The sequence below is a fragment of the Suncus etruscus genome, chromosome 10, assembly GCF_024139225.1.
Source record: "Suncus etruscus isolate mSunEtr1 chromosome 10, mSunEtr1.pri.cur, whole genome shotgun sequence".
NCBI lineage: Eukaryota > Metazoa > Chordata > Mammalia > Eulipotyphla > Soricidae > Suncus > Suncus etruscus.
In genome coordinates this window covers 53,695,312-53,713,806 of record NC_064857.1, presented here as the reverse complement: position 1 = coordinate 53,713,806, position 18,495 = coordinate 53,695,312, and the positions used below count along the sequence as shown (strand labels likewise).

At 40.2% G+C, this 18,495-nt stretch overlaps 1 protein-coding gene and 1 non-coding gene across 2 annotated transcripts in view; both read left to right on the top strand.

The window, feature by feature from the left end:
- ULK4 (unc-51 like kinase 4) overlaps positions 1-18,495 on the top strand; it is a 665,001-nt gene that overhangs the window by 250,799 nt on the left and 395,707 nt on the right. The window contains exon 29 of the mRNA XM_049782607.1: positions 12,254-12,346. Coding sequence (XP_049638564.1) covers positions 12,254-12,346 — 93 coding nt within the window. The remainder of the gene's footprint in view (positions 1-12,253; positions 12,347-18,495) is intronic.
- LOC126021142 (small nucleolar RNA SNORA51) lies at positions 14,375-14,508 on the top strand. The gene has a single exon (XR_007499751.1). It is a non-coding gene; the product is annotated as a small nucleolar RNA SNORA51 (small nucleolar RNA).

Sequence of the window (18,495 nt, the reverse complement as noted above, 5' to 3'; positions counted from 1 at the left end):
GAGCAGAATCCTTTCATTAAAATACACCGTTATTGGGATTATAACAAGAACTTCTGAGAGTCCTTTTAGCAAGTCTTTGCATTTTGTTAACTGCAAGGATTATAATAGATTTTTGATATTGACAAAATATTGATTATAGAGGAATTAATGATAATTCTCTAATAATTATTTCTTTAAATGTTTTCACTGGGTGTTAGATTCTACAAATATATTTTTTTATTTCTAAAGATATTTCTTTAATTTTTGTGTTTTGCCCCTGTGTTTAAAATATTATTTTTTTAAATTCAATTTTATTTTCACTTTAATATTAACTTGTACTTGTACTTGATTACTGTTTTTTGTTTGTTTGTTTGTTTGTTTGTTGTTTGGACCACACATCCCACTATGCTCAGGTAGCTCTGCACTCAGGAATCACTCCTGGTGATGCTCAGGAGAATATGCAAGGTAAACACACCTTACCTGCTCTCTAGCCCCTCTACCTTTTTTGAATGCCCTATTCTCTTTGGTTTTATTGATGTTTTACTTATAATTTTACTATGAATCATTACTATTTTTTTAATGCATAATTTTTTTTATTTAAACACCTTGATTACATACATGATTGTGTTTGGGTTTCAGTCATAAAAGGAACACCACCCATCACCAGTGCAACATTCCCATCACCCAAGTCCCAAATCTCCCTCCTCCCCACCCAACCCCCGCCTGTACCCTAAACAGGCTCTACATTTCCCTCATACATTCTCAATATTAGGACAGTTCAAAATGTAGTTATTTCTCTAACTAAACTCATCACTCTTTGTGGTGAGCTTCCTGAGGTGAGCTGGAACTTCCAGCTCTTTTCTCTTTTGTGTCTGAAAATTATTATTACAAGGGTGTCTTTCATTTTTCTTAAAACCCATAGATGAGTGAGACCATTCTGCGTTTTTCTCTCTCTCTCTGACTTATTTCACTCAGCATAATAGATTCCATGTACATCCATGTATAGGAAAATTTCATGACTTCATCTCTCCTGACAGCTGCATAATATTCCATTGTGTATATGTACCACAGTTTCTTTAGCCATTCGTCTGTTGAAGGGCATCTTGGTTGTTTCCAGAGTCTTGCTATGGTGAATAGAGCTGCAATGAATATAGGTGTAAGGAAGGGGTTTTTGTATTGTATTTTTGTGTTCCTAGGGTATATTCCTAGGAGTGGTATAGCTGGATCGTATGGGAGCTCGATTTCCAGTTTTTGGAGGAATCTCCATATCGCTTTCCATAAAGGTTGAACTAGACAGCATTCCCACCAGCAGTGGATAAGAGTTCCTTTCTCTCCACATCCCCGCCAACACTGTTTATTCTCATTCTTTGTGATGTGTGCCATTCTCTGGGGTGTGAGGTGGTATCTCATCGTTGTTTTGATTTGCATCTCCCTGATGATTAGTGATGTGGAACATTTTTTCATGTGTCTTTTGGCCATGCGTATTTCTTCTTTGTCAAAGTGTCTGTTCATTTCTTCTCCCCATTTTTTGATGGGGTTAGATGTTTTTTTCTTGTAAAGTTCTGTCAGTGCCTTGTATATTTTGGAGATTAGCCCCTTATCTGATGGGTATTGGGTGAATAGTTTCTCCCACTCAGTGGGTGGCTCTTGTATCCTGGGCACTATTTCCTTTGAGGTGCAGAAGCTTCTCAGCTTAATATATTCCCATCTGTTAATCTCTGCTTTCACTTGCTTGGAGAGTGCAGTTTCCTCCTTGAAGATGCCTGTAATGTCCTGGAGTGTTTTGCCTATGTGCTGTTCAATATATCTTATGGTTTTGGGGCTGATATCGAGGTCTTTAATCCATTTGGATTTTACCTTTGTACATGATGTTAGCTGGGGGTCTAAGTTTAATTTTTTGCAAGTGGCTATCCAATTGTGCCAACACCACTTGTTGAAGAGGCTTTCCCTGCTCCATTTAGGATTTCCTGCTCCTTTATCAAAAATTAGATGGTTGTATCTCTGGGGAACATTTTCTGAGTATTCAAGCCTATTCCACTGATCTGAGGACCTATCCTTATTCCAATACCATGCTGTTTTGATAACTGTTGCTTTGTAGTACAGTTTAAAGTTGGGAAAAGTAATTCCTCCCATATTCTTTTTCCCAATGATTGCTTTAGCTATTCGAGGGTGTTTATTGTTCCAAATGAATTTCAAAAGTGTCTGATCCACTTCTTTGAAGAATGTCATGGGTATCTTTAGAGGGATGGCATTAAATCTGTATAATGCCTTGGGGAGTATTGACATTTTGATGATGTTAATCCTGCCAATCCATGAGCAGGGTATGTGTTTCCATTTCCGTGTGTCCTCTCTTATTTCTTGGAGCAGAGTTTTATAGTTTTCTTTGTATAGGTCCTTCACATATTTAGTCAAGTTGATTCCAAGATATTTGAGTTTGTGTGGTACTATTGTGAATGGGGTTGTTTTCTTAATGTCCATTTCATCCTTATTACTATTGGTATATAGAAAGGCCATTGATTTTTGTGTGTTAATTTTGTAGCCTGCCACCTTGCTATATGAGTCTATTGTTTCTAGAAGCTTTTTGATAGAGTCTTTAGGGTTTTCTAAGTAGAGTATCATGTCATCTGCAAACAGTGAGAGCTTGACTTCTTCCTTTCCTATCTGGATTCCCTTGATATCCTTTTCTTGCCTAATCGCTATAGCAAGTACTTCCAGTGCTATGTTGAATAGGAGTGGTGAGAGAGGACAGCCTTGTCTTGTGCCAGAATTTAGAGGGAAGGCTTTCAGTTTTTCTCCATTGAGGATAATATTTGCCACTGGCTTGTGGTAGATGGCCTTCACTATATTGAGAAAGGTTCCCTCCATTCCCATCTTGCTGAGAGTTTTGATCAAGAATGGGTGTTGGACCTTATCAAATGCTTTCTCTGCATCTATTGATATGATCATGTGGTTTTTATTTTTCTTGTTATTGATGTTGTGTATTATGTTGATAGATTTACGGATGTTAAACCAGCCTTGCATTCCTGGGATGAAACCTACTTGATCGTAGTGGATGATCTTCTTAACGAGGCATTGAATCCTATTTGCCAGGATTTTGTTGAGGATCTTTGCATCTGCATTCATCAGTGATATTGGTCTGTAATTTTCTTTTTTGGTAGCGTCTCTGTCTGGTTTAGGTATCAAGGTGATGTTGGCTTCATAAAAGCTATTTGGAAGTGTTTCTGTTTGTTCAACTTCATGAAAGAGTCTTGCCAAGATTGGCAGTAGTTCCTCTTGGAAAGTTTGATAGAATTCATTAGTGAATCCATCTGGACCTGGGCTTTTGTTTTTCGGCAGACATTTGATTACTGTTTTAATTTCATCAATGGTGATGGGGGTGTTTAGATATGCTACATCCGCTTCCTTCAACCGTGGAAGATTATAAGAGTCCAAGAATTTATCCATTTCTTCCAGGTTCTCATTTTTAGTGGCGTAGTTTTTCAAAGTAGTTTCTGATTACCCTTTGAATCTCTGTCATATCAGTAGTGATCTCTCCTTTTTCATTCCTGATACGAGTTATCAAGTTTCTCTCTCTCTCTTTCTTTGTTAGGTTTGCCAGTGGTCTATCAATCTTGTTTATTTTTTCAAAGAACCAACTTCTGCTTTCGTTGATCTTTCGGATTGTTTTTTGAGTTTCCACTTCGTTGATTTCTGCTCTCAGCTTTGTTATTTCCTTCTGTCTTCCTATTCTTGGGTCCTTTTGTTGAGCATTTTCTAGTTCTATTAGCTGTGTCATTAAGCTACTCAGGTAGGCTCCTTCTTCCTTCCTGATGTGTGCTTGCAAAGCTATAAATTTTCCTCTCAGTACTGCTTTTGCTGTGTCCCATAAGTTCTGATAGTTTGTGTCTTTATTGTCATTTGTTTCCAGGAACCTTTTGATTTCCTCCTTGATTTCATCTCGGACCCACTGGTTATTGAGCATGAGGCTGTTTAACTTCCAGGTGTTAAAGTGTTTCTTCTGAGTCCCTTTGGAGTTCACAAATAATTTCAGAGCCTTGTGGTCAGCGAAGGTAGTCTGCAAAATTTCTATCCTCTTGATCTTATGGAGGTATGTTTTATGTGCCAGCATGTAGTCTATCCTGGAGAATGTCCCATGTACATTGGAGAAGAATGTGTATCCAGGTTTCTGGGGATGGAGTGTCCTATATATATCCACTAGGCCTCTTTCTTCCATTTCTCTCCTCAGGTCTAGTATATTCTTGTTGGGTTTCAGTCTGGTTGACCTGTCCAGTGTTGACAAAGCCGTGTTAAGGTCCCCCACAATTATTGTGTTGTTGTTGATATTAATTTTCAGATTTCTCAACAGTTGTATTAAATATTTTGCTGGCCCCTCATTCGGTGCATATATGTTTAGGAGAGTGAATTCTTCCTGCTCTACGTACCCCTTGATTAATATAAAATGTCCGTCTTTGTCCCTTACAACCTTCCTGAGTATAAAGTTTGCATTATCTGATATTAGTATGGCCACTCCAGCTTTTTTATGGGTGTTGTTTGCTTGGATAACTTTTCTCCAGCCTTTTATTTTGAGTCTATGTTTGTTCTGACTATTCAGGTGCGTTTCTTGTAGGCAGCAGAAGGTTGGATTGAGTTTTTTGATCCATTTAGCCACTCTGTGTCTCTTAACTGGTGCATTTAGTCCATTGACGTTGAGAGAAAGAATTGTCCTGGGATTTAACGCCATCTTTATTTCAATATTTGGTGTGTCTTTTGGGTAGTCTTGTCTTAGATTAGGTCTTTCAGTTTTTCTCTTAAGACTGGTTTTGTGTCTGTGAAGTTTCTGAGCTGTTTTTTGTCTGTGAAACCATGTATTCTTCCATCAAACCGGAAAGTGAGTTTTGCTGGGTATAGTATTCTGGGTGAAGCATTCATTTCATTCAGTCTTGTCACAATATCCCACCACTGCTTTCTGGCATTGAGCGTTTCTGGTGACAGGTCTGCTGTAAATCTCAGGGAAGCTTGCTTGAACATGATTTCCCCTTTTGATCTTGCTGTTTTCAGAATTCTGTCTCTATCTGTGGGATTTGTCATTGTGACTAGGATGTGTCTTGGGGTGGTTTTTCTGGGGTCTCTTTTGGTTGGTACTCTTCGGGCATGCAGGATTTGATCACATATATTCTTTAGCTCTGGAAGTTTCTCTTTAATGATGTTCTTGACCATTGATTCTTCCTGGAAATTTTCTTCCTGGGTCTCTGGGACTCCAATGATTCTTAAGTTGTTTCTGTTGATCTTATCATAGACTTCTATTTTCGTCTGTTCCCATTCTTTGACTAATTTTTCCATTGTCTGCTCATTTGCTTTAAGTTTTTTGTCCAATCTCTCCTGCTGTATGGAATTGTTATGTATCTCATCTTCCACAGCACCAAGTCAATTCTCAGCTTCTGATACCCTGTCCCAGAGCTTATCCATTTTGTCATTCACTTCGTTTACTGACTTTTTCAGTCCTGTTAGTTGACATGTTATTTCAGTTTGGAGTTTTGTCATTTCTGCCTTCATATTTTCTTGGTTCTTATTAGTGTTCTGTTCAACTCGATCCATGGTTTCTTGGAGTCTGTTGAGCACCTTCCATATTGCTAGTCTAAAGTCCTTATCTGAGAGGTTGATTAGTTGTTCAGTCATTATCTGGTCCTCAGAATTGTCATCTTCATTCTCTATGTCTGATGCTGGCCTGCGTTGTTTCCCCATTGTCACACTTGTATTGTGGGTTTTTCTACGTGTTGTAGTGGTATTCATTGTCTATATGATGTAGGCAGCACACTCCTCTGGCTCCTCCCTTTCTGGATGGGCTGACTTGCCTCTAAGGGAGGGGAGTCCTCCGTGGATGAAGCCTCACACTGGGTCAAATCTTAGGCCCGAGCATGCAACAGAGAAGACAGTCCAGAGAGAAATGTTTGCTTCTGTGATATAGCGCCGTTCTTAGTGTGATTTTTCCTTCTTGTTGCAATGGAGTTCTTTCCTTAGAAAGAGTGCACGGCCGCGTAGCGAAGCGGAGCGGCCGTGCTCCTCTGAGCCTCTTTTTGCCCCACTTGCAAGAGTTTCACGCAAGAGGACAGTAGACAGACATAGACAGGTCACACTCCCAGTCTTTCACAGCTGAGCCCCACTGGGCCGGTGTACTTTCGCGGATTTTCCCCGCCTGGTGTCACACACAGGGAGCCAGCTTTTGCAAAGGTTAGCCGGTTTTTATGCTCTGAAGTCCCTCCCTGAAAATGGCGTCTGGGCGAGCGAGGTTTCTGGAGGCTCTTTTTGCCCCACTCGCAAGAGTTTCACGCAAGAGGACAGTAGACAGACATAGACAGGTCACACTCACAGTCTTTCACAGCTGAGCCCCACTGGGCCGGTGTACTTTCGCGGATTTTCCCCGCCTGGTGTCACACACAGGGAGCCAGCTTTTGCAGAGGTTAGCCGGTTTTTATGCTCTGAAGTCCCTCCCTGAAAATGGCGTCTGGGCGAGCGAGGTTTCTGGAGGCTCTTTTTGCCCCACTCGCAAGAGTTTCACGCAAGAGGACAGTAGACAGACATAGACAGGTCACACTCACAGTCTTTCACAGCTGAGCCCCACTGGGCCGGTGTACTTTCGCGGATTTTCCCCGCCTGGTGTCACACACAGGGAGCCAGCTTTTGCAGAGGTTAGCCGGTTTTTATGCTCTGAAGTCCCTCCCTGAAAATGGCGTCTGGGCGAGCGAGGTTTCTGGAGGCTCTTTTTGCCCCACTCGCAAGAGTTTCACGCAAGAGGACAGTAGACAGACATAGACAGGTCACACTCACAGTCTTTCACAGCTGAGCCCCACTGGGCCGGTGTACTTTCGCGGATTTTCCCTGCCTGGTGTCACACACAGGGAGCCAGCTTTTGCAAAGGTTAGCCGGTTTTTATGCTCTGAAGTCCCTCCCTGAAAATGGCGTCTGGGCGAGCGAGGTTTCTGGAGGCTCTTTTTGCCCCACTCGCAAGAGTTTCACGCAAGAGGACAGTAGACAGACATAGACAGGTCACACTCACAGTCTTTCACAGCTGAGCCCCACTGGGCCGGTGTACTTTCGCGGATTTTCCCCGCCTGGTGTCACACACAGGGAGCCAGCTTTTGCAAAGGTTAGCCGGTTTTTATGCTCTGAAGTCCCTCCCTCGAATCATTACTATTTTTTTATCATAAACGGGTAAGATTTTTAATTACTTGAATGAGGGAACTAAAATGTGGTCGATTTGCTCCTAGAGCATCCTGTTTAATTGTGAATTTCTTCTTTCCCTTCCCCACCTTATAAATTTTATTTAAAGAACTATTATTTAAAATGTTATGGATAGCTGAGTTTTAGGCATATAATATTTCAACACCAATCCTACCACCAGTGTTCCCTCATTCCTCCATCTCCCATTTCCATTCCCACCTCTGCCCACCACCAGGAGAGGCCCTTTACAAAGGTCACTGATTGCAGCTTAGAGTTCATGTGTTCAGAGTTGTTGAGTTTGTACTTTGGAATTATATTATACCACAGTTCCACATCACCAGTACAACCAAAGCCCCATCCCCTATTCTCTCATTACTTCTCTTTCTCATCTTCCTTCTTACCTTAATTTCTTTTCTTCTCTGTCCTCTTCCCTGATCTTTTGGATTAAGGGTAATCTAGGCAATCCCCCTTTACTATATCTTATTTTTTCATTAAATTATTGATGTACTGCATAGATAAATATTTTCCTTTCTTCTTCTGGCCTACTTCACACAATACATCTTCCTTTTCCAAGTAGATTATAACAAATAGCATCAGTTCATCATTCCTTGAGGCTGTATTGTATTCCATTGTATATCTAAATACCATTTCTTTAAAATCCATTTATCTGTCCTTGGACATCTAGGTTATTCCCATATCTTAGCTATTATACTAAGTGCAGCAGTGAATAAAGGTGTCCATATGCCCCTTTGAATGAATATTTTTGAGTTCTGGAGGGAGATAATCAAAAGTGGAATTACTGGGTCACATGGCTTCAATTCTACTGAGGTAAAAAATTCAATTTTACTGAGGTAAAATTTAATTCTAAGTTTTGAGGTTTCTCCATACTATTTTCCACAAGGGTTGAACTAGAAAATATTCTTACCAGTGGATGAGAGTTCCTTTTTCACTACATCCCTGCCAGCATGAATTGTTTTTGCTGTTTTTGATATATGTGTTTTTTATTGATATCTTATTATTGTTTTGGTTTCGATTTTCCTAATGATAAGTGACAATGAGCACTTTTTCTTGGATTTATTGGTACTCTGCTTGTCTTTCTGAGAAATGTCTGTTCATTTATCTCCTTTTCTATTGGTTTGTTTTTGGTCATACCTGATGGCATTCAAGAGTTATTCTTGGCTTTGCACTAAGCAATTACTCCTAGCAGGCTCGGGGGACCATACGGAATGCCTGGGATCAAACCTGGGTTAATTGTATGTAACCGTACTCACTGTGCTATCACACCGGGCCTCTCCCAATTTTTTTATTTCTATTTTTTAAATAATATTTGATTTAAACACCTTGATTACAAACATGTTGATTTGGGTTAGTTTTTTTGTATGTTTGTTTTTGGTTTTTGGGTTTTGGGCCACACACACTCAGGGGTTTTCCTGGCTATACACTCAGAAATTGCTTCTGGCTTGGGGGACCATATAGGACACTGGGAGATTGAACCACGCTCAGTCCTAGGCTAGCGTGGGCAAGGTAGATACCTTACCACTTGCACCATCGCTCCGGCCTCTAATCTTCATTCTTTTTTTTTGGGGGGGGGGAGCATACCTGGTGATGCTCAGGGGTTACTTTTGGCTATGCTCTCAGAAATCGCTTCTGGCTTGGGGAACTATATGGGATACCAGGGGATCAAACCACGGTTCGTCCTAGGCTAGTGCCACACCCAGTGGTATATCATAGATTCTGATAGCTTATATCTTCATTGTCACTTGTTTCAAGGACTTTTTTTATTTCTTACTTGATTTCCTCTTTGCTCTAGTTGTTATTGATCAGTATTTTGTTCAGCTTCCATGGGTTGGAAGTTTTTTCCATCTTCTTTCTGTGATTAATATCTTTTTGGCATTATGGTCTATAAAGGTTCTTTGTATGTACTTTGTACAACTTCTATATTTGTAAGTATATATGTTTGAATTACATAATAATATATGATTCTATCCTGGAGAACAGTATATGTATACTAGAGAATAATTTCTACTTCTGTTTTGAGGGATGAAAATTCTTGTTTATGTCTGACAATCTCAGTTCCATTAGCTCCTTATTTAGGACTCTTGTCTCTTTACTGATAATGTGTCTAGTTGATCTATCTACTAGTGAAAGTGGCTTGTTGGATTATCAATTCTCTGTAATCTGAAATGTTACTTTATATTTCAGCAAACTGTTACTGGTAACCTAATAGTACCCAAAGATGCTATTTCAGTGTTCATGCAGTTGAATATCTGATAATCTCATTTGCATATAGATTATTATGGAGATATTTGAGGCAAGATATCAAAACCAGAAACACTTAGAGCTAGTGGGTTTGACGGAATGGAATTGTGACATGGTTGTTCCTGGTCCAGGGGAACTGGGGAGCAGACACACATGGCACAGGGCAATGGAGTCAGAAGAGGGGCAGAATCCTTGAGGAATATAGGTCACAAAAGAGGCTGGTATCCAGGGGTCTCAAACTCAATTTACCTGGGGGCCACAGGAGGCAAAGTTGGGGTGATCCTTGAGTGCAAAGTCAATAGTAAGCCTTGAACATTGGGATGTGTGACCCAAACAACTAAAACAAAGCAAAACAAAAGAAGATTCCTCTAGGGCAGGACCACAAAATGTTGTATGGAGGGCCATTTGTGGCCCTCGGGCCGCGAGTTTGAGACCCCTGCGAATCCTGGGTTTGAGAGAGGGCCAGCAGTTTGTGGGTAGAAGCAGACCCAAGAAACAGTCACTTGTTGGGGCAAAGGGGTTGGGAAACTCTCCACCTTTTATTTTTTTCAGTCCTGGGAATTAAACCTAGAACTCCACATCTGCTTTCCCACTGAGTTACATCCCTGACTCACATTATTTAATATGTATAATTTTTGGTGGTGTTGGAAATCATATCTGGGGCTTCATGAATTCAAGGCAAGTGCTTTACCACTGCTCCCCTTTCTTGGCACCCTTGTTTGTTTATTACTATTATTACTATTTTTGGCAGTGCTAGTAATCAAACCCAAGGCAAGTGTGTGATGCCAGGATACAGCCCCAGTTCAAGTTTTGCATTCCCTTACCTCCTTGCACCCATTTGGAGTTTTTGGTGGTGGGGAGTAATGGGCCCTCTGCTCCCATTGGAATCCAGGCAGTTTCTTGCTATATTAGATGCTCCCCAGTAGCTGTATGATTAAACCTCTCTGGTTTGCTCTTTTTCATTTTTCTTGTTCTTTCAAGTCCCATATCTTAGCGATTCTCAGGTTGCCTCTCTGTAATAAATAGTCCCTCTCCTCCCTTTACTTGGCTCCCTTCTAATGGCTGTGAGCTTAGAGGCTGCATAATTAAGTTTGTTATATAATGATTTCCAAAATGAAAATAAAGAGACTCTGAGTAAGAGCCTCAGGGCCTATTCTCTCTATGAAAAGCATCTGCTTCAAGTCATGGAATTTTAAATATACTGTCTGGATTTTAAGGAAAATTTTGCTTCCACTTGTACTTGTTGATTGTCTCAGAGATGAAGTGAGAATGGTGGTTAGTTTGGTGGTTAGTTCATGCGTACTTTCCTTCATTCATTCACATACCACTTACTTATGTAGCATCCCTGTGTTGATGTTCTCTGGGCAGCTGAACCTAAATAGTCATGAGATGGTACATAAGGCAGCCTGAACCTCACTAGCAATATAGGAGTACAGTCTGAACTTTGCTGGAGAAACTTGATAAGAACTTTGGGAATTTTATTCTTTCAGGTATTACTTCCCATTTTCTGTTTTAAAGTGTGAGTATTAAGAATGCTATCGAGGGGCTGGTGAGGTGGCGCTAGAGGTAAGGTGTCTGCCTTGCAAGCGCTAGCCAAGGAAGGACCGCGGTTCGATCCCTCGGCTTCCCATATGGTCCCCCCCAAGCCAGGGGCAATTTCTGAGTGCTTAGCCAGGAGTAATCCCTGAGCATCAAACTGGTGTGGCCCGAAAAACAAAACAAAACAAAACAAAACAAAAGAATACTATTGAGAAAAGGAGTTAACCTTAGAAAGGGTTGCATGCGGGCCCGGAGTGATAGCACAGCGGCGTTTGCCTTATAATCAGCCAATCCAGGACCTAAGGTGGTTGGTTCGAATCCTGGTGTCCCATATGGTCCCCCGTGCCTGCCAGGAGCTATTTCTGAGCAGACAGCCAGGAGTAACCCCTGAGCACTGCCGGGTGTGGCCCAAACACCAGAAAAAAAAAAGGGGGGGTTACACGTAAGGTCAACTTGGCATGCAGAGGTATTTGGCATACAGTGGACATGTGACTAAGTCAGTCATAAAACTTTCTCATAGCTCCTCTGTGATTTTTGCACCCTGGAGGGTTTTTGATAAATGTCTGCTTTCTTTCTGGGTTTTTGCTGCATGTTATACAAAGGTTACTTATACCTCCCGGCCCCCAACCATCCTTCATCATTTGAGTGTCTACTGTGTTTCCTTGGCCAGAAATGTCGCACATTGGATCTGCCTTTTTTTATTGCTGAGGCATCAGGGGGAAAACTGGTATATGTGGTATATGGGAGAGAACAGGGGGAAGCTCCTCACAGTGTCTCCATCATCAGCAGTGATCCAGCTGCATCTCCGTGTGATTTCATTCTCCCAAATCCCTACCATGAGTCCTTGAATCCTTTAACAAGTGTTGTTTCAAAGGAGTCACTCAGCTTCCAAACAGCATTCATGTGAGGCAGGGTATCAGCACTACCATCAAAAGGTGAAGCTTGAGAGATTGAGAGGTAGTTCTACAATCTGGATCATATTATTTGCATGTAGGAAGCCGGGATTTGGTTTCTGACAATGCATTGTCACACAAACACAGAGCTGAGCATAACCCTTGACCGCTGCTTATGGTATCCCCCCAAATCAAAATCAGCCAAACCCCACATCCTTCTTTCCAAAAAAGTGAAGCTGTTTGATGCTGACCTACAGCTTATAATTTTGTTTCAATATTTTTTATTACTTGAGATAATTGTTCCTTGTGATCTGTAATTTTTGTTGTTCAGAGAGTTTACGTAAGGAAGTTCAGTAGTAAATTGGAAAATCACTTTATCTTCTCAGGTATGAGCACATCCTCACGCAGCCTGACCCAGTGCCGTCATATGCGCTGAAGTTGCTGGTCGCGTTGACGGAACACAACCCAGCTTTTACCAGGTACTGCACTTCCAATTCATTTTTCTCGTTTCTGATCTGTAAACTGAATTCTGTGTGCTCTCTAGATATGTGAAATTGATGACATTTTTAAAACTTCTGAGTGGAGAGAGAGTATGGAGATGAGGTATTTGCTTGTCATGTTTTGAATATGATTTGGATCCCCAGAGCCCACTGTAGTCTGTTGAGCAGCAGGGTCACTCCTGAGCACATAGCCAGGGAATAATGCCCAAGAACCATTGAGTGTGACTCAAAAGGAAAACAAAAGTAAAACAAAAACCCAAACTAAAACCTAATGTTTGAATTTCTAAAGTGCTAGTTTTTCATGTTCTCATGTAGATTTCAGTTCTGATTTGAGTATTATTCCTTATTAGAGTTTACATACTGTGCAATACATAATGCTTTCCAAAAAGTATGAATTATCTAAGAAGAAAAAAGTCAACACATGTTCTTTAGAAAATGTTAACTGATACCTCTTCAGTAACAGTATTGAAAACCACAGTGTCTAAAAGGAAATAAGAAAGAGAGGAGAGAGAGAGAGACAGACACAGAGAGACAAATAGAGAAGAAAGAGAGAGAAAGGGAGAGAGAAGAAAAATTCTTCTGCTGTAGGCAGGCAGTTGGGAGGGCTGGAATAACCTGGGGACATTGATGATTGGAAATGTTCACTGGTGAAAGGTGTTGTACACTATATGACTAAAAATCAATCATGAACAACTTTGTAACTGTGAAAAAACTGTATTGTGAACAACCTTGGAAACTACAGAGTTTTAATTAAAATAAAGTTAACTGCAGTTTCTAAACAGCAGAACACCTGTTTATTAACTCTGCAGGTTTTATCAACATTAATTTCTCCCATTTCATTTGATTAATATTCTTTCATGGCACAGTGAAGAGTTTTGGAATGACTGTGTTATTCTATGTCACATGTTGAGTTTCCTGGTTGTGAGAATAGTGGTCATAACTTTAGGCTGTGAAGAAGGGTTTATCAGAGATGTCAAACCTCATCCAGAAAAATGTTAGTAAGTAAGTGAGTAATGGAACGTTGTTGGTCTCAGAGAAGAATTCTGGTTTCAGTTCTGTATATCCCTGACTGAGCCCCGTTAGCATTTGGGCTCTGCCTGCAAGGACAGAGGCACCTCCAGAGCTGCTTTGACAGAGAGTCATCACATAGTTACCCTCCACCTCTAGTATTGCTTTCATCTGGTTTGCTGCCCAACTCCAGAAAGAGTTGCAGAGAGCCAAACCAATATCATCATTGTGGTTGTTCTTAGCAACTGTCCATGTCAAGAAATCAAAGAAAAGGGAGGATTCAAATACCTTTCCTTTCTGCATCAGCCAGGTCCTTCATGCCCTGTTGGGGACATTTAAGGACCATTGCCCTGACAAACCCCATTTTCTATGCTATAAGCAGCTTCATTCATTTCTGCAATGAAACTTTCAAGTTTTATCCTGTTGCACAAAAATTTGGAAAAGCTTTAAAGTCTTTTTTAATCCTTGCCAATTCTTTTTTAAATCTCACCATTTTAGAACCTTTTAAATTTCTGACCAATGAGTTTTCCAAATCTTCACTGAGAATGAACCATACTTTTCTTAAAAGAGAAATTTAATTTTAGAGTGGATCTGCATTAGTTGAAAAAAGGACCTCAGATAAAGTTTTGTATCCTTAACCTTTGATCTCAAGTGCTAACATTGTATGCTAATTTTATTTATTGTTGGATGGAAAAGACCATGTTTACTAATGAATTTTTTCAAACATATTTTATGGCATATTTTTTATGCCTCATCTCCACTATATCCATTTGAGTTTCCTCCCATTGAGAGGGGAAAACTCCAGTAAAGTATAAGTGGGAACCAACAACCTGTATCTAAAATTTAAAAACTGGGCTGGATTTCTAATAGTAGAAAGTCTGTCTAGAGTACAGGCTGGTGTGGGGTGGGGAGGAAGGACACTTGGGATATTGGTCATGGGAATGTTGCACTGGTGAAGGATATATATATATATATATATATATATATATATATATATATGGCCTCCCAATTCTTACCACAGGCTGTGTTCTTTACACTGACTGTATAGAAAGAGGAGGTACAGTAAATGCACCCCCATATACACCTCAACACAGGCCCTTTGCCTGGTCTATATTGTGAATTGGGGGACAAAAATAAAATAAAATAAAAACTGGGCTGGAGAGATAGAACAGCTATAGGGCATTTGCCTTGCACATGGCTGACTCAGGACAGACCCAGATTTGATTGCTGACATCCCATATGGTTCCCCGAGCCTGCCAGGAGTGATTTCTGATCACACAGCCAGGGGTAACACGTGAGCGCCACCGTGTGAGGCCCATAATAAATAGATAGATAAATAAATAAATAACAATTTGAAACAAGGTTTCAAAATTAATTTACTCTTACATTTTTGAAAAATGAGTTTACTGGCAGAATCCAGTGGGTTTTGTGTGTGTGTGTGTGTGTGGGGTCACACTCGGCAGTGCTCAGGGGTTACTCCTGGCTCCAGGTTCAGAAATCGCTCCTGGCAGGCTCAGGGGACCATATGGGATGCCAGGATTCAAACCAATGACCTTCTTCATGAAAGGCAAACGCCTTACCTCCATGCTATCTCTCAGGCCCCAGAATCCAGTGTTTTAATTTTTGTTTAGTGCTATAGTATTTTAACAGCCAACAATTTTTAAAATACTTTTACTTATTATATTTGTTAGATGGTTTTCTCATGTTATATCTTTCTTAATTATGAAAAAGAAAAATTTCAGAGTAACTCTGAGAAAGTAGAATCTATCACTGAGTTACTAAATACGTATCTTATCTATCTACCTAGATATACTACACCTGCAATTTTCAAAATCCAATGCATTAAAAAAAATCTAATGCATCGAGAAACAAACTTGATTCAGAGCTCTGAAATCTTGACACCAGTGTTTTAATTTGTACAAACAATATTTAAATGCTGTCTTTTGGGGGAGGCATATCTGTTGGCACACAGGGTTTACTCCTGGCTCTGCACTAAGAAATCACTCCTGGAAGGCTTTGGGACTTTATGGGATGCCAGGAATTGAACCTGGATCATCTCAGGCCAGCCGCATGCAAGGCAAATGCCCTACTGTTGTACTGTCACTCCAGTACAAATAATGTATTTCTACCAAATTCCAACAATAACATCTAGTTATCATCTCTTGGCATTCTCTTTCCCATCATTGCCATGTGGTCTTTCCCCAAAGAAGTGGAGACATTATTTTGGTGTATGTCTCAATATTTTCTGCTGTTTGAAATTCAACATATATACATCGAAAGTAAGTAATTTCCATTTAGACTTGATATTTAAAATATAATATTTTTTCTGAGAAAAGATTATTTAACATAACTACTTGGGGCTCTTTTGATATCAATATTAATTCATACTTTGGGAAATATCTGTCAGACTAAAAGATAATAGTGAGATTTTATTTAATTTTGTCTTCATTCTATTGATAATATTTCCATCTTAATATTCATCTACTATGTAATAGCTATATAAAATTTAATCTTTATTTCTACTTCTGATTTTATTTAGAGAATGATCTGAACAGCATAATTTAATATTTATTATTATTATTATTATTTTTTTTTTTTTTTGGTTTTTGGGCCACACCTGGCGTTGCTCAGGGGTTACTCTTGGCTGTCTGCTCAGAAATAGCTCCTGGCAGGCATGGGGGACCATAGGGACACTGGGATTCCAACCAATCACTTTTGGTCCTGGATCAGCTTCTTGCAAGGCAAACACGGCTGTGCTATCTCTCCGGGCCCTAATTTAATATTTTATTTAAAAAATATTCATGGGGTCAGAGAGATAGCACAGCAGTAGGGCATTTGCCTTGCAAGTGGTAATCCAGGATGGTCATTGGTTCGAATTTCAGCATCCCATATGGTACCCAAAGCCTGCCAGGAGTGATTTCTAAACACAGAGCCAGGAGTAACCCCTGAGTGCAGCCTATGTGGCCCAAAAGCCAAAAACAAAAAACAAACAAGACACAAAAAAAATCCCACCTTATTCATTTATTTATTTTGGTGGTAAAAGGGAGTTTTCAGGTGATCATGGGGTGTCCACATCAGGTGATTCCGGTCAGCTGGACCTTGAGAACTTATTTAGAGGTTCTAGGGGAGCACAGCTACTCATACCCTACACCAATGAATGTCTCTATTTGGGGAAGGTTGTTTCTTCAAACAGGTGAGCTTGGGAGGGATGTACATGGAATATTGATGGAGGAAGAGGGCACCAGCCTAGTCAGCCAGATCAGCCAAATCAACCCTGGTGATCATTGGTGTGACAGATGTGCAGTCAGATTCTTCTCAGCCAACTGGATCTCATTTTTTAACTTTTATTTATTGATCAAGTTAATGTGATTATCATTTAATTACCATATTTTCTGGCATATAAGACGACTTTTGAAACAAAAAAGAGTCAACCAAAAATTGGGGGTCGTCTTATATGCCAAGTATATCCCAAAAAATGTTTCAATATGCCGCTAAACGAAAATTGTCTGAATATTGCCACAAAACAAATTTTCCAACTCGATTCTGCACCAATCACTGCAAGGCTGCTCAGACCGCCTCTCTTACTCAGCCAAATCCAAGCAGGCTTTTTATGCATGCAAATTAGACAATGTTTTGGACCCGAATCTACACTGTCAAAAGCCTGCTCAGATTGGCCAGAGTCAGAAAGGAAGTCTATTACAGTATATAACCTTTGAACCTTTGCTTGTTGTGATTGGCTCACTGTGGTACATACAGTTGCAGCACAGGAACGTTCTGTCTGATACAGTGAATATAGGCCTAAACCTATGTTTTAACTGCAAAATTAGGGGGTCGTCTTATACGCTGGCAAATACGGTAATCATCATTAATGATGATTAATAATTTTAGTACCACAATCATCACGAGTGTATACACTTGCCTCCCCCCCCCAGGTTATTCAATGCTCTTCCCTTTCAGCCTTCTCTATGTGTGTGTGTGTGTCTCTGTCTCTGTCTCTCTCTCTCTCTCTCCACTAATTTACTTATGTGGATCAGTTTTCATTTTGTGTTGCTCTTGTCAGCTAACTGAGTCTTAACGGATTAATCTAATTAAACATTCAGAGATGTGATGCTTCTTGTGCCCTGTGGTGCTGGGGACACTGATATATACCTATAAAATGACACCCAGTTATTAATCTAAAACAAAGGCATTCCCCCATCTTCCTCTTCCCCTTAAATATGTAAAAGCACACCTGGATCTTACTGTACCCTGTCCTACCTGGTTGAATTGATAATGGTTTAAGAAAGAGGCAGATTCCTCTTGGCATCCTCAAAGATGCCCCAAGGTGAAAAGTCACTGACTCCCTGATTCTTTCCTGACTGGCTTGGTTTATTAATTCTTTATTGCTACCCTGCTTCTTCAGACCCGTTGACCTAGGGTTAGAAATATGGTGTGTGGTGATGAGTTTAGTTAGAGAAATAACTACATTTTGAACTGTCCTAATAATGAGAATGTATGAGGGAAATGGAAAGCCTGTTTAGAGTACAGGCGGGGGTCGGGTGGGGAGGAGGAAGATTTGGGACATTGGTGATGGGAACGTTGCACTGGTGATGGGTGGTGTTCTTTACATGACTGAAACCCAAACACAATCATGTATGTAATCAAGGTGTTTAAATAAAAAAAAAAGAAAGAAATATGGTGTGTGGAGTGATCTCACAAGCCATGGGGATTTATTCTACATATACCTGTGAGGCTTAGGCAGCCATGTGGGTCCAAGATCAAGGGACTTATGTGAGCCCTAATTCTTTTAGTGTTTAATTTTTAAGAGTTATTAAAAAACATATTGTATATTTTAGTGTTTGAAACAGCATATAGATAAAAGCAAGTTTTCAACCAAAGAGATTGCCTCTATTTTAACAGTGTGTATTATTTTTCACATTGTTGGTAGTATGTTATCTATACCATCCTGCACCTCTTCTAAAAAAAATACACCATGGAGGCCAGAGAGGTGGTATGGGAGAAAGGCTAAGGTACTTTACTTAAATGCAGTTGACCCCAGCTAGATATTCAGCACCACATATGGTCCCCTAAACATTCCCTGAACATCAAGATAGAAGTAAGACCTGAGAAACATACTGAGT